This window comes from Podarcis raffonei, chromosome 6 (assembly GCF_027172205.1).
Source record: "Podarcis raffonei isolate rPodRaf1 chromosome 6, rPodRaf1.pri, whole genome shotgun sequence".
In the NCBI taxonomy this organism is placed as follows: domain Eukaryota; kingdom Metazoa; phylum Chordata; class Lepidosauria; order Squamata; family Lacertidae; genus Podarcis; species Podarcis raffonei.
In genome coordinates this window covers 27,496,706-27,510,535 of record NC_070607.1, presented here as the reverse complement: position 1 = coordinate 27,510,535, position 13,830 = coordinate 27,496,706, and the positions used below count along the sequence as shown (strand labels likewise).

The window sequence follows — 13,830 nt, the reverse complement described above, 5'->3', positions numbered from 1 at the left end:
TAAAGAGCAATTTTTGTCTTGGGTTAATTGCAAAATAGTGTTTTTAAGTGACAGTCCCATGGAAGAATATCTGCATTTCTGAAACACCGAAGGTCAAGTCAGTCAACAGATTATGCATTTCTCCAGCTGTGTATGAAAGAGGTAGATCGTTTCACAGGTGTGTGTTTCAGAAAAAGAAAAACCTCAGTCAAATGCAGGAAATGTCCAATTTAAAATGAAACGCTATGCTGCTAAAATAAAGTACACACACACACACTTAGAGCCAGTATGAAAAAGAAGTATATGAGTCATAGGGGACTTGAAAACATTGGAGCTTTAAGAGACTGGGGCCTAGTAAGGGTGTCTATATTTAAGTATTACAGAATGGAAAAAAATGTGGTGTGTATGTTAGAGTAAAAGCCTTGTGCTGCATTGCAGCATTTCTACTGATTCTCTCTCACTTTGGGCTTATCCACACTACTGTTTGCCCTACAGCTTTCCTCTGGGATAACCTGTGGTTTAGCACTGGATTGGAGCAAACAGCAATCAGGTTTTCAGCGGATTGCTGTTTGTTCCGATTTATCACTAAAGAGCGAGTTTTCCCTGGGGAAAGTAGCAAAACCACTTGGACCAGTGCCTAGAAAGTACGGGACAAGTGGAAAACTGCTCGGACAAGTGGAAGTGTGGATGAGCCATTTATTGTGTAACTCAAGCTTGGGTTATTTGGAGCTATAATTTTAAAGCATTTCTAGTTGTTCTATGTAACAGCAAACCAGGGTGTGCCGCTATTGGCACTTGCAAGTGTGAGACTGCAGTTGGCACACAGTTTCTGCTTGCCACTCCCCCTTCCAACACATGCGAAGGGTGGAGATAATCAGAAGTTTCCGATTCTGGTTGGCAGTCTGCACATCCAAGCACAGCAAATATGGTTTCATCTAATCAAGAGTTTGCCTGCAAACAAGCATCCCAATCCACAGCCATGGTTTGGAATACTGTTTTTGCTGGCAAACTTTGGTTTAAGCAGTGGCATACCGTAGTTGCCAGTGAGTAGAAGCTTCTGGTTTCTTCCCCCTTGCACACAAAGGAAGGAGAGAAGTGAGCACACTGCTTGTAAAGTCAGCAACTGCTTGTAACCATGTTTTGCTTGTGCTCAAACACTATCCTTTCTCCCTTAGGAAGAGATTATAGGTTTCCATTCTTAGTTTGTTTAAGTAGCAGTTTTTGGTTTTTATTCTGGCTTGATATATTGGCTTGCTAATTAACTGGGTTTTGTACAAACCACAGTTTCCCTAGTTTGGCCAAAGTGGGAAATAGGAATGGAAGCCCAAGCTTCACACGGGTAACAAGAAACCATGGTTTGTTTTTTCGGTCTGAATTAGGCCAAAGTGTTATTTCACAGCACCCTATCATGACTAGATCTCTAATTAACTAATAGTAAATGGATTATGGTAGCGTCTAACATCACTGTGCTTCTCCCGGTTTCACTATATTCTTGTGCATCTTTCAGGTTCAACTTATCTCCTACTTTTGACCAGATCTTAATGTTAGTGCCAAGCTTTATGAAGCAAATCAGTATATGCAAAACAATTTTTTAAAAAATCTCTTTGGGCTTCTGTATGATCCCATACTCCTCTCCAGCATTTTCTTTAAAATATACATGATTCATATGCAATTTCTACTGCAGATTTTGAGAGAGAATGAGAGAGAGAGACAGACCCAGCTGGGGTTCACTCTGCATGAAAATAATTGGTTATTATCTCTTTTTGAGTAAACTATGATTAGCTCCATGTTTCTGTTGGACATGAAGCTCTAAACAAATAGTCTTTTGGCCCCCATACAACTTCCTCTGAAAATTCTGGTTGGTAAATATGAAAGAGTTTTCAAATTAAATGACCAGTAATTTTCTGAACAGTCTTAGAAAACAACCCAGAAGAGACTTCAGTCCAAAGTAAATAAGATGCAGATGCCACATTAAACAAGACATAATTTTCTGTGTAGGCAGGAATACTGCAACTTACTCAATGGATAAAAGGGGCTATAGATGGTTGTTTCTTCAATATATAGATGTTGCCAAAAAACACTGTGAACTAATCAAGGCAATTAACTGTCTGACATCATTAACTGAATCACAGGACTAGCTGTTACTGTCCTGATAACAGCAAAAAACTTAGCTGCAATTCTGAATGAGATCAGACAATATTTCCTAATTACTGCATGAGTGAAATAAGCTGTAACACTTTAAAATTAGCTGGATACATGTATGATGACAAGTGCTACAGGATAGGTTTCAACATGCTGCTTCAACTACGATGTTTAGATATTGGAAATGAGTTTTGCCTCCTGGAATTTGGGTTTATTCTTTCTTTTCACTGTTATAACTGATCTGTAGGGTGGCAGTGATTCCATAGTTTCATTATTATCCTGGATCTCCCCATCACAACATACCATGAATGAAAATCTCTTTCAAAAAGTGTATTTTCATAGTTTTGCAATTCAATTCCTACCTCAAAAGAGGAAAATATGTATGTTTTTAATCTGTTTTTCTTTGTATATATTCCTAGAAGCTCTGCCCTTTTTCTTATTTTCCCATCTTTAGAAGCATTGGGAAATCATATTCACACTTCGAAGATTGCCTGTGTCATTCAACAATATAAAGCTGAAATACTGAGCTAAGGACAACAACACAGCGGCACAGCAGACTTTGCATGCAAAAGGTCCCCAGGTCATAGAATCTTTTTTTTTTTAAAGATATTTATTGAAATTTTCAACTTTAATACATTAAAAAAGAATCAAAAAAGGAAAAACAAAAAGGTTTAAAAACACATAAAGTTCACAATCCTTATTTTTCTATAACATATTTCCCTGACTTCCCCACACCTCCCCTTCTTATATTCCAATTCAAAATGTTAGTTCAGCAAGTTCTTATCCCTAATTTTAACCTTTTTCTATTTAGTTCATTTTAAAAAAGCAATTTTGCCTTATCCAAACTTAAACACAATACTTATGCATCAATACTCGTTCTTAAAACATTTTTCTAACGTCGACCCAATTTCCCTTCCACAAATTCCCCAATTTTCATACAAATAACAAAATAAAATAAAAATAAAACAGATTGTAATTATACACCCTTTGGATTCCCAAACTCCACCCCCCCTTTCCCGGTTTCAATCCCCAACAAATGTCCATCAGTCTTAGTCTACTATCAGCCTGGAGATCTCACATCCGAGGCTCTTAATTCTCTCTCAATTCCTCTCTGCCGGTTTTTTTTATAGTCCTTAATATTAAACACCAGATCTCGGAGAAGCTCTGGCCCAACGGGATCCATGTTTCTTTCAGCCAGACCTCCATACTTAAAAGTGGAGCCCGAATCATGTTTCTTATTCCTTTCAAGTCCAAATGTCCCCAAAGCTCCAACTTCCACCTTAAGCAAATTTGTAATCCTTGGGTCTTCAGATCTCCACATGAGGAGATCTCTCCATTCCCCATTCTTCAATCTCCAATTCAAGCCAGATTTTCGACATCAAGTTCTTATTTTCCTTTGTAGCCATCATGTCAGGCCTCTGGCTCTCCTTTATCATCTGCAAAGTTACAACTCCTCCTTCCTTTTCCTCAGGAACAACATATATCTCCTTCTCCACACTCTCAAAGCTCTCAAGTTTCTCTTTTTGTCCAGCTGCATGGGCTTCCTGAGTCAAATCCTTATCAAATTCAGTGATGTTATTTACTGTTAAGTTCAGAGTTGCAACATTTGTAGCCAAAACATCAATTTGGCCTTGTAACTTTCCCAAGAGAACAAAAACTTTGTCCAACCCAGCCTGAATTTTCCCTCCTCCAGCCATTCTTGTAATGTCCCAAATCCCCCTCTAGAGGGATTTTGGTAACTTAATATTCCTTCCAATTCAAATCCAAAAATCAAGTTAGTTTGTAACAGTTCTTCCTTGGTTTCAACAAATTGTAACCAAATTGTAACAAATATAGCCAGCAGAAACAACAGAAACAAAGTTCTCTTTTCCCGTCTTGACAGCTAAATTTGACAGCTGTCAAACTCTTCAATACCTCATCAGCAGGCTCTCTCGCGGAGCACTCCCGGGTCCGGGGGGGTGGCGCTTCAGCTCCCAAGATTAGCTCTTTATCCTCCAGTAAGATTACTTATATTGCCAAATCGTGAAATTAATGTCTTTTACCAAGTAAAAAATAAAGGGTTCTCTCGACCTTAGTTAGTAGGTCCTTGCTTTAAATTATTTACAAGACGTGGAGACGGACTTCCTGTTTGCGCCTTCCCCGATCGTGCCTAATTAAAAAAAAAAAATTCTTTCCAATTTCCGTACTACTCACGGGTTGTTGCTTTAAAGTCCAATTGTTCACAAAAAGAAGTCAGCGCTCTCCGACCATGGCAATGCGGCTTCACTCCGCAGGAGAAGCAGTCGACTCTCAGCACCACGCCACTCACCCCGTCCCCCGCTCCGAAGCCTTTAAAAAGGCTCCTTCACAGGTCGGGGGGGCGCAAATGGTGCCCGCCGAGTCACCAGGTTCACAGGCTTCACCACCTGTGATTTTTGAGGGTCCCCGCGTCGCCGCAGCGGTCAAGACCCAATCCTGTGGAGCCGATTCCCTCCGGAGCTCAGAGGGAATCCGCCATTAGCCGATGGCGCTAACCCGGAAGTCCCCAGGTCATAGAATCTTACAACTGTAGAGTTGGAAGGGACCCCAAGGGTCATCTAGTCCAACCCCCTGCAATGCAGGAATCTCAGCTAAAGCATCCATGACAGATGGCCATCCAACCTGTTCAAAAATCTCCAAGGAAAGAGAGTCCACATGGCAATCTCACTGGTCGGCAGTTACCCGGGTCTTCCTTTCCCCCCTTTTTGAAGATGGGGACAACATTTGCCCGCCTCCAGTCTGTAGGGACCTCGCCTGTTCTCCAATAATTCTCAAAGATAATAGGCAAAGTCTCTGAAATTACATCCGCAAGCTCCTTTAGTACCCTTGGATGCAGCTCATCAGACCCTGGAGATTTGTAGCTGGGTGTTCCCTAACTATCTCTTTTCCTATCTTGGGCTGCAGCTCCCTCCTTACATTATTTATTCTGTTAAATAATCACTTTCCTTTTGGCTGGGTATCACTTTCCTTTTGGGTGAAGACAGGGGCAAGGTAGGTGTTGAGTAGTTCCGCCTTTTCTCTGTCTTTTCTTCTTCTTCTTCCCCACACAGAGGACCTACCACTTGTTTGCTCTTCCTCTTACTTCGGACATAGCCGAATAAACCTTTTTTATTATTTTCAACCTCTCTTGGAAGCTTGAGCTGATTCTGAGCTTTAGCCAGGCTGACTCCCCCCCCCCCCCCCCGCAACTGTTGGCTACTTGTATATACTCCTCCTTTGTGATTTCTACTTTCTTCCATTTCTTATACATGTCCTTAACTCTCAGCTCATCTGCAAGCTCCTTATGCAGCCACACCGGTTTCCTTAGATGCCTCCTACTTTTCTTTCTTGTTGGTATTGTCTGCATTTGGGCCTTCAATATTTCTTCTTTTAGAAACTCCCATCCTTCTTGAACTCCCTTCTCATTGAGTATTTCTGACCACGGGATCACACCCAGTAGCTCCTTCAGCTTTTTGAAACTGGTCAATCCCTAACTTCTCTAATTAAAATGATCTCAGGAAACGTGCTAGAAAAGGCCCTTGTCTGGCTAGCTGCCATTAGCCAAAAGGAGACAATAGTGTGCAAAATGAACCAAAGGTCCAACAGTATTAGCTATCTTCTCAAGTTCATATATGCAATATATGGATTTTAGATGGTAGAAAATTTGTCTGTATAGGAGTTTCTGAAATAAGCATCTGCCACCTGCTTCACCAGAAATATCAAGGATCAATTCTATTGTTGGCTTTTTACATCCTGTTTGAAGGTGTACATTAAGCATTGTCATGCTGAGGATGATCACAATTCTAGGTAATTCAGCTGCCAACGTTTGAACAGTTTCCATATGCATGAGCACATAATTTTCTTTAAGACTGCCCATAAGAGATTAATATTTTTGTTATCCTTTTCTCATTTTGATAATAAGCTGTCTGCTTAAAGCTCCAGGCAGTTGAATTTGCTTTTTACTGATTCAAGTTTTCTGTCTGTAATTAAGGAAGATTTAGAAACACATCCTTATGAAAAGAACGAAGAAACCTTTAAATCTTTAAGCAGCTCAGTGGTAAATTTTATTTATGCTCCTGGGTGTCAATCTCCACAGTATCACACTGCTTTCCCAAGCATTAAGCAGCTACTGAAAAGTTAAGTGTTATTAGAAATTCCTTACACCTGCCGAGAAAAGGAGGTCAGTAAATCTGAGACTTTAGGCAAGTGGATTGAATCAATACATTCCTGGGCAACATTTCAAACGTGTAAGAGGATTAACTGTTCAAGATTTTTAAAGAAGGCTCACGAACTAGGCATAATGTAAACTATCAATATTCGTCTTACAGAAACAGTGAAGGACGTACTGTTGTGAGACCCAACTCCAGTCAAGTTGGGTGGGTAAGGCAAAGGGAGGTAGAGAGAAACTAAGACACAGAGAAGAAAGCCAGAAACGGTACCTGTGGCCACCAGTAAAAGTAGGGTCCCCAAATTGCTCAGATCAGTGGGCAATCTAGATCTTGAAACCTCTATATAGCAGGGATGAGGAAGCACCTAGATGTTGTTGGACTACAACACCTAGTCACTGTGGCTGTGCTCTATCTCCAGAGGCAGAGGCAATATGCCTCTGAGCACTAGTTGCTGGAAATCACAGGTGGGGAGAGTGCTGTTGTACCCAAGTACGGTTTGTGAGCATCTCATGAGCATCTTCACATCACCTGTTTTGGACTGGGACATTTATAGTATATTCTCCCTCCACAGCTCAGTTCCCTGTTCATGAGAATCCCAGAAGACACTCCATTTCCCCTTCAGCCAAAACCCACTCAACAACCACAACCTATTAAGGTATTAAGTTATATCTAAACATCGGAGAATGGGCAATCAGAGGGGTTATACCAAGGTTGGGACCGCTGAAAGCAATACAGGCAGAGAAGTGATGGTGGAAAACACATCCTTAACTTGCCAGCTTTCCCCCTCAGATGCAAAAGAAGGGCTGCCTCTAAAACCAACAGAGGCACTACCATATGGCTTCCTACACAGGGAGAAGTGCCTTAATTCTACTTAGACACATCCCTAAGATCTCAACAGTCTTTTTTAAAAATACGTATACAGTGGTACCTCATTTCAAACGTAATCCATTCCAGAAGACCGTTCAAGTTCCGAAACATTCGAAAACTGAAAACTCAAAACGGAAGCCTCAAAACGAAAATCTCAATATGGAAGCCACATTTCCAGTTCAACTTCTGAGGCGCATTCGAAAACCAAAGCATTTACGGTGTTTGAGTTCCAAAATGTTCATCAACAGAGATGTTTGAAAACCGAGGTACCACTGTATATATCTCTCTGTAGGCTACCTTTCTGTGTACAATTCATCCAAGGTGGCTTACATAATAAACATTCAACACAACATCTACAAGATATACAAATGCAAAATAAGTCAACACTAGCCCCAAAGTTACTCACCCAGAAGCAGTAGCAGTAATAATAATAATACTATTATTAAGTTTACCAAGGACTAGAGTAAATTTGTGGACTGTATGAAAAGCATTTGTGATACGCAAATAACGTTTGTGGGTTTACAGGAAGCCTTGTGAAGAAATAATATTAGAAACACTGTAAAAAAGGGAATAAGGGAAAAGGTTTATTTAAAATAAAAGGCAGTGTTAAATTTAGAATTGCGGATAGAAGATTAGAAAATGAAGATTTGCAGATGAGCTGAAGGAAGTCAAAATTATGTATCTGTGATAATATTGAATATGTATGTTTAAATCTGGTATTGGAATTTAAATTAAAATTTTTTTTAAAAAAAGTAATAGTAATAATACTAATAATAATACTTATTCTGAAAACATACCCAATTACTTGGGGGCGTAAATAGTACTATTACACAGCTGACAAGTCTAAGAAATATTTTAAATCTTGATAACCAAAATACAAAACAAAAACCACTTTTATTCCTCCTCCAAACTGTATCATTATTTTCAGTACAGCTGCAAAACTAAGGAATCAGGTGGAAAAGACAGTGCTTTAAAATATTTAGCTGGAAAGCCATGCATATGAAGCTGCCTTATACTGTGTCAGAGCCAATGGTCCATCAATACTGCCTATGATTGGCAGTGGCTCTCTGGGATTTCAGACAGGGGACATTCACAGTCCTACCTGGAAAAGCCAGGGCTGGATTTCCATAGAGTAGATATTATAACCTGCGTCTCAGCACCCAGCAAACATTTTTGACGCAACTCTGCAAATACTTCAGCTATACATTGTATGGGCAAAAATCATTTCCATTAATTTTATCACGACCTCTCTGCTTGCAACATATAATCATCATCACCACCATCATTGATGCCCCCAAGAGGTTACATTTGACAGACTTCTGTTTTCCGAATATTTGGAGAGAGTGTCAAAAAAATGTTACCACAACATGTTGTATATTTATGAGAACGAGGATAACGGCGGAAGAATGTTTAATGCATGAGGCCTATGAGGGATTTGTTGCAAGAAGGCATTTGCACTCCCTCTCAGCATGTAAAGGCATATGTAATTTAGCAGAACCTGTAATGTGACAAGTTTAAGGAACAAACAAAGCACAAACTTCTAACAAGACAACTGGTGAAATGGATTTTCAAATAAGAGCGTCTTCACCATGCTCCCGAGATCACCAGGTGCATGTGCAAGCTTGTTTGCCACCACTTTACATGTTAGCAGGGTATACAAAGAAAAAACAGAATGGAAAATACTGTTTAAGTGCCAAGATCTTGGACGCACTGAACAGTCAACTTATAAATCTCTGCCTTTTCTAAACAGAATGCCAGGCAGCAGGAAACAACTCAAGGGATGAAGCATCTCTGTGCTCAAAACAAGGTGATGCAGGCTGTGGTTTTCCTTGAATGAAACCTGGGCACAAAGCCTCAGTTCTTTACAATGAGGGTGAAGATAACCTTTGCTCTGCTTTGTTTTCAGCCTTGTATCCTAGAAGCAAAGAATTCTGATCTAGCTCAATTGTTTACAGCCTTCTGCTTTCCACTGTCGCCAGCCAGCCTTTTCCTAGTTTCCTGTTCATTTTCTCAGCAGCCATCCCTAAAGGCTACAACAACCCCACTTTTAGAAGGATACGGGAAATAAAGCAGAGATTGCGGATGTGGAATGTGCTATGCCAGAGTACACAAGAGGCCACTAAACAACACTCTTAAAAAACAAAACAAAACAGATATGGAAAACACTTCTGGAAAAGCCCACTTAGGTGAGTTACTACAAAGCAAGGTAGCTGCTTTGTCCGCGATATCAACCTGTGGATTTATAGTTGAATATTCATAAATTGTCTGCTCCAAAGAGAGTGAAATTAAATGGGAGACTCTTTATGGGCTGTAGATTTGCTTGAAAATTAAAAGGTTTTGGAAAGGGGTGAGAGTGGCCACATTTGCATCTAATACTAAGCCAAATATTGCATGCAGAAGATCTCAAATTCAATTCCAGGCATCTCTGGGTAGGGTGGGGAAGAACTCCTGCCTGAAACCCTGGAGAGCCACTGCCAGTCAGTGTAGATAATACTGAACTAGGTGGACTAGTGGTCTGGGTGGACTAGGTGGATGTGGCTGGCGCTGTGGTCTAAACCCCTGAGCCTCTTGGGCTTGCCAATCAGAAGGTCAGCAGTTCGAATCCCCACAATCCCATTGCTCTGTCCCAGCTCCTGCCAACCTAGTAATTCAAAAGCATGCTAGTGCAAGTAGATAAATAGGTACAGCTGCAGTGGGAAGGTAAACAGTGTTTCTGTGCACTCTGATTTTCGTCACAGTGTCCTGTTGCGCCAGAACCAGTTTAAATATGCTGGCCACATGATCTGGAAAGCTGTCTGTGGATAAACACCGGCTCCCTTGGCCTGAAAGCGAGATGAGCTCTGCAACCCCATAATTACCTTTGACTGAACTTAACTGTCCAGGGGTCCTTTACCTTACCTAGTGGTCTGATTCAGTATATGGCATTTTCCTATGTTCCTTTGCTGTTCTCTCCCTCTCTCTCATCCCCCATCCTTTTAGTATCCTCTTAACATGAGTGTCACTGCATTACCCAAGGATCCTCTGGAGCACAGTCTAGCACAGAAATGGGTGTGCTTAAGGCGATCCAGCATGATAGAAGTGTACAAAATTATGCAATGATTGTGGCCTTGGTGTTTTTTAGTATGAGAATACTTGAGAGACACTATTCTGATCAGAAATTAGAAGCATGTCTGGGACCTTCTGGTTACTGATCAAAATGATGGTAGGAGAGCTTTTGCAAAAAGAAGTCAGACCACGCTTTGGATTGCTTTTCATTTATTCCATTTGTTTATTGCTAAAATTCATATCCACTGTCTCAGCTCACAGAGACCCATATTGTGGCTTACAAATGTATCATATCAAACACAAGGATTTATTATTATTATTATTATTATTATTATTTATTATTATTTTTTAAAAAGCTACTAAGAGAACAAATCCAAAAGCCAATTTGGGTAGAATGATGGAATATTTTTGTAGAATCCAAAAGTCAATAGGGGTAGAATGCCCACATGCTGTGGCTCTGGCCTTAGCCCATCTCCATTCTACATATTTGTACTGGCAAATCTTTTGGTGATACTTAAAAAAAAAAGTCCCTGCAACACCAGTATATAATTAATATCCTTGTTTGTGGCATTGTGCTGGCACAGCATTCCATCCTTAGACTATAATACTAAAGACACTTAATTGGAAGCAAGTTCTCCTGAAGGCAGTGGGGTGCATACTTTGAAGTTTTTCGGCTCAGGGTTCGGATAAAAGCATTTATTTTCGGGTAATGGGCTGCTGAGAATTTTGCTTCCTCCTCCTCCTCCCATTTGAATCTCTCTCCCGTCTACTTTTAAAAACTTCATGTTCAGCTAATACATACAGCTACATCATGGAGTATTTTCTAGGGCATATGCTAGCGACGTGAGCTGTCATGCGATGAGATATTTCTCTTTCTCTCCAGCAATTCTCTTTTGATCTATTCTCAGAGCAAAACAACACTGAGCAAGTTTAACATCAAGAACATTTCTTCTTTTTGCTTTATTTTTTTCATAGCAACTAGAACAAAAGTTCTTTTGCTAATCCCTCCATATGACGTCTAAATTAATAACTCATTTGCACATTGCACAAGAACGACTGAATTTAGGAACAATTGCTTTCTGAACGCCATTCTTCACAGGCAGTGAAGATCCATTACCAAGGCTAAAGGCATATGAACTTAAAGATTTGTTTATAGTGATTGTGGCAGAGCTCCAAGTGCATTCAGGATAATTTACAACATAAGCAATTTGGCTTTGAAGAAAGTAAAATCCTCTTCTTGTTAAAAATCTGTTTCTTGTTACCCTTTCCTTTCTCGTATCGTAAATGAAGTTAAACATATTAGAAGTGAGGAATGAACTAACTACTCTGCAAATCTGATGAGTTCCAAGTCCTAGAGCATGTAAAAGGAGTTGATTTTTATTCTTATTCTTTTATTTTATTTGTACCAAGCCCATCTGACTGGGTTGCCCCAGCCACTCTGGGTGGCTTCCAACGCATATAAAAACATAACAAAACATTACATATTAAAAAGTTCCCCGATACAGGGTTGCCTTCAGGTGTCTTCTAAAGGTTATATAGTTACTCATCTCTTTGACATCTGATGGGAGACTGTTCTACTGGTTGGGTGCCACTACCAAGAAGGCCCTCTGCCTGGAAGGTGATTGCCGAATATTTATCAGAGTATTCTCATGTTTTTATTGATTGATTGATTGCACTTTTATCCTACCTTTCCTCTAAGGAACTCAAAATGGTGTACATAATTGCCCTCTTCCCCACTTTATCCTCACAACCCTGTAAAGGTAGGTTAGGTTGAGAGTGAGTGACTGGGCTAAAGTGGGGGATTTGAACCCTGGTCTCTCAGGTCTTAGCATGCCACTCTAACCAGTACGCCATGGACTGACTATGGGAAGACACATAGAAGAGAGGCCAGATCCACTGGGTTGTATCCAACATTAGCCCTACTCAAAGCAGGCCCAATGAAATTAATGGAAATGACTAAGTTGCTTTGGGAACAGGGAATCTAAAGCAAGTAAGTGGCAAGCAGAAGAATGCTTGATTCTACCTACCATTTTCCCTCTCCATCTCCCCCTCTCTTTGCAAACGGACTTCCTCCCCTCTTCAGGGGAGGAAGAACCCCATTTGTGTTTGTGGGAGAAGAAATGGTGACTAGCACATGAATGAAAGCATCCCTCTTCCTTACCGCTTCCCCCTCTACATTCCCCCTTTCCCAAAGCACCTTCTTGTTTGTAAAACTTAATATCATCAGGGCCTCTTACACATGGCTACAGCTCATTGCGGCATCATGAGGATCAAATATGGGGATGTGATGCCATTAACACACCCATAGTTCCTTGGAGGAAGAGTGAGATAAAAATATCTTGCTGAGTAACTGTGACTGGCTTCAAGAGTTCTGCTTAGGCCCAGATCGGTTAAGGAGCCAAGCCTCTGAAGGTCAATGCCGCCATCTTGGTTTGTACTTGATGCAGTGCACGGCCTTGTGACCTTGCAGAATCCAACATGAGGGGTGTCCCAGAATCCCATGCGATAATGCTAAGATTTCTAATGAAAATGTTGCATTGGTGGTATCTAACACCAAGTAAACTCGCAAAAATGTATATATCAAAATTGAATAAGTGTTGGAAATGCAAAGAGAAAGAATGTACTTTCTATCATATGTGGTGGTATTGCACTAAGCTTAAAGTTTACTGGGAAATGATGTATAATGAATTGAAAAAGATGTTTAAAATAACATTTGTTAAAAAAAAAACCCAGAAGCTTTCCTTCTGGAATTATAGGGGTAGAACTACCTAAACAGTATAGAAATTTATTATTGTATGCGACTACAGCGGCAAGAATGTTATTTGCCCAAAAATGGAAAGAAGAATGAGTCCTGACGAAAGAAGATTGGATACAAAAACTCATGGACTATGCAGAAACGACGAAACTTACTGGAAAAATAAGAAATCAAGACAACAAACTTCTTATAAAAGAATGAAAATGGTTTATAAAATATGTACAAATAAATTGTAAACAGATAAGAACATTGGCAGGATTATTGTAACAACCTGCAATTTCATAAGAGTAAATAATTAAAGTAGATGAATAAAAGAATAGGTTAAGTTAATTTAGAATATGCAGGAAATGATAAATATAAATTTAAGGAATCACAGAAAGAGGAGGAAGGAAGTTGAGTTTCAAAATGTTAAAATTATTGTAAAACTATTGAAATGTATATAACTCAAAATCACATTTATTTATTTTTTAAAGAGATAATACTAAGGTCTTTGGGGTGGTTTCTTACTTAGCTTTCACACCCTGCTCCCCTCTGCTTTGCACCTGCTAGCCAGGCCAGAACCACCATACTCAGAATGTGATGGTTGCGTGAAGGGCCCTCAAAAGTGGCACATAAGCAACAGCACAATTTCTCCTTCTTACCTCTCTTTCATGGTGGCCAAGGCCTTCTTCAGGGCTCCTGAGATTGAGGACATGAACTTCCTGTGGCAATCCAACGGTCCCTTTGCTTGCGCAGCCGGATAAAACCGTAAAGCTCTCAAGCAAGGCTTGAACTGGGTGGGAGCTATTGACAGGTGACAACACACACTCGCTCGTAGGCACGGGACCTGCAAAGTAAATGACAAATGAACAGGATTTTGAGGGAAAAGGCTAAACT

General features: G+C 40.2%; 1 protein-coding gene across 3 annotated transcripts in view; it reads right to left on the bottom strand.

Moving 5' to 3' along the window:
• Positions 1-13,830, bottom strand: part of TGFBR3 (transforming growth factor beta receptor 3) — a 139,202-nt gene that overhangs the window by 71,421 nt on the left and 53,951 nt on the right. For all 3 annotated transcript variants that reach the window (XM_053391792.1, XM_053391791.1, XM_053391793.1), the window contains one exon: positions 13,596-13,780. In XM_053391792.1, the coding sequence (XP_053247767.1) occupies positions 13,596-13,780 (185 nt within the window). The remainder of the gene's footprint in view (positions 1-13,595; positions 13,781-13,830) is intronic.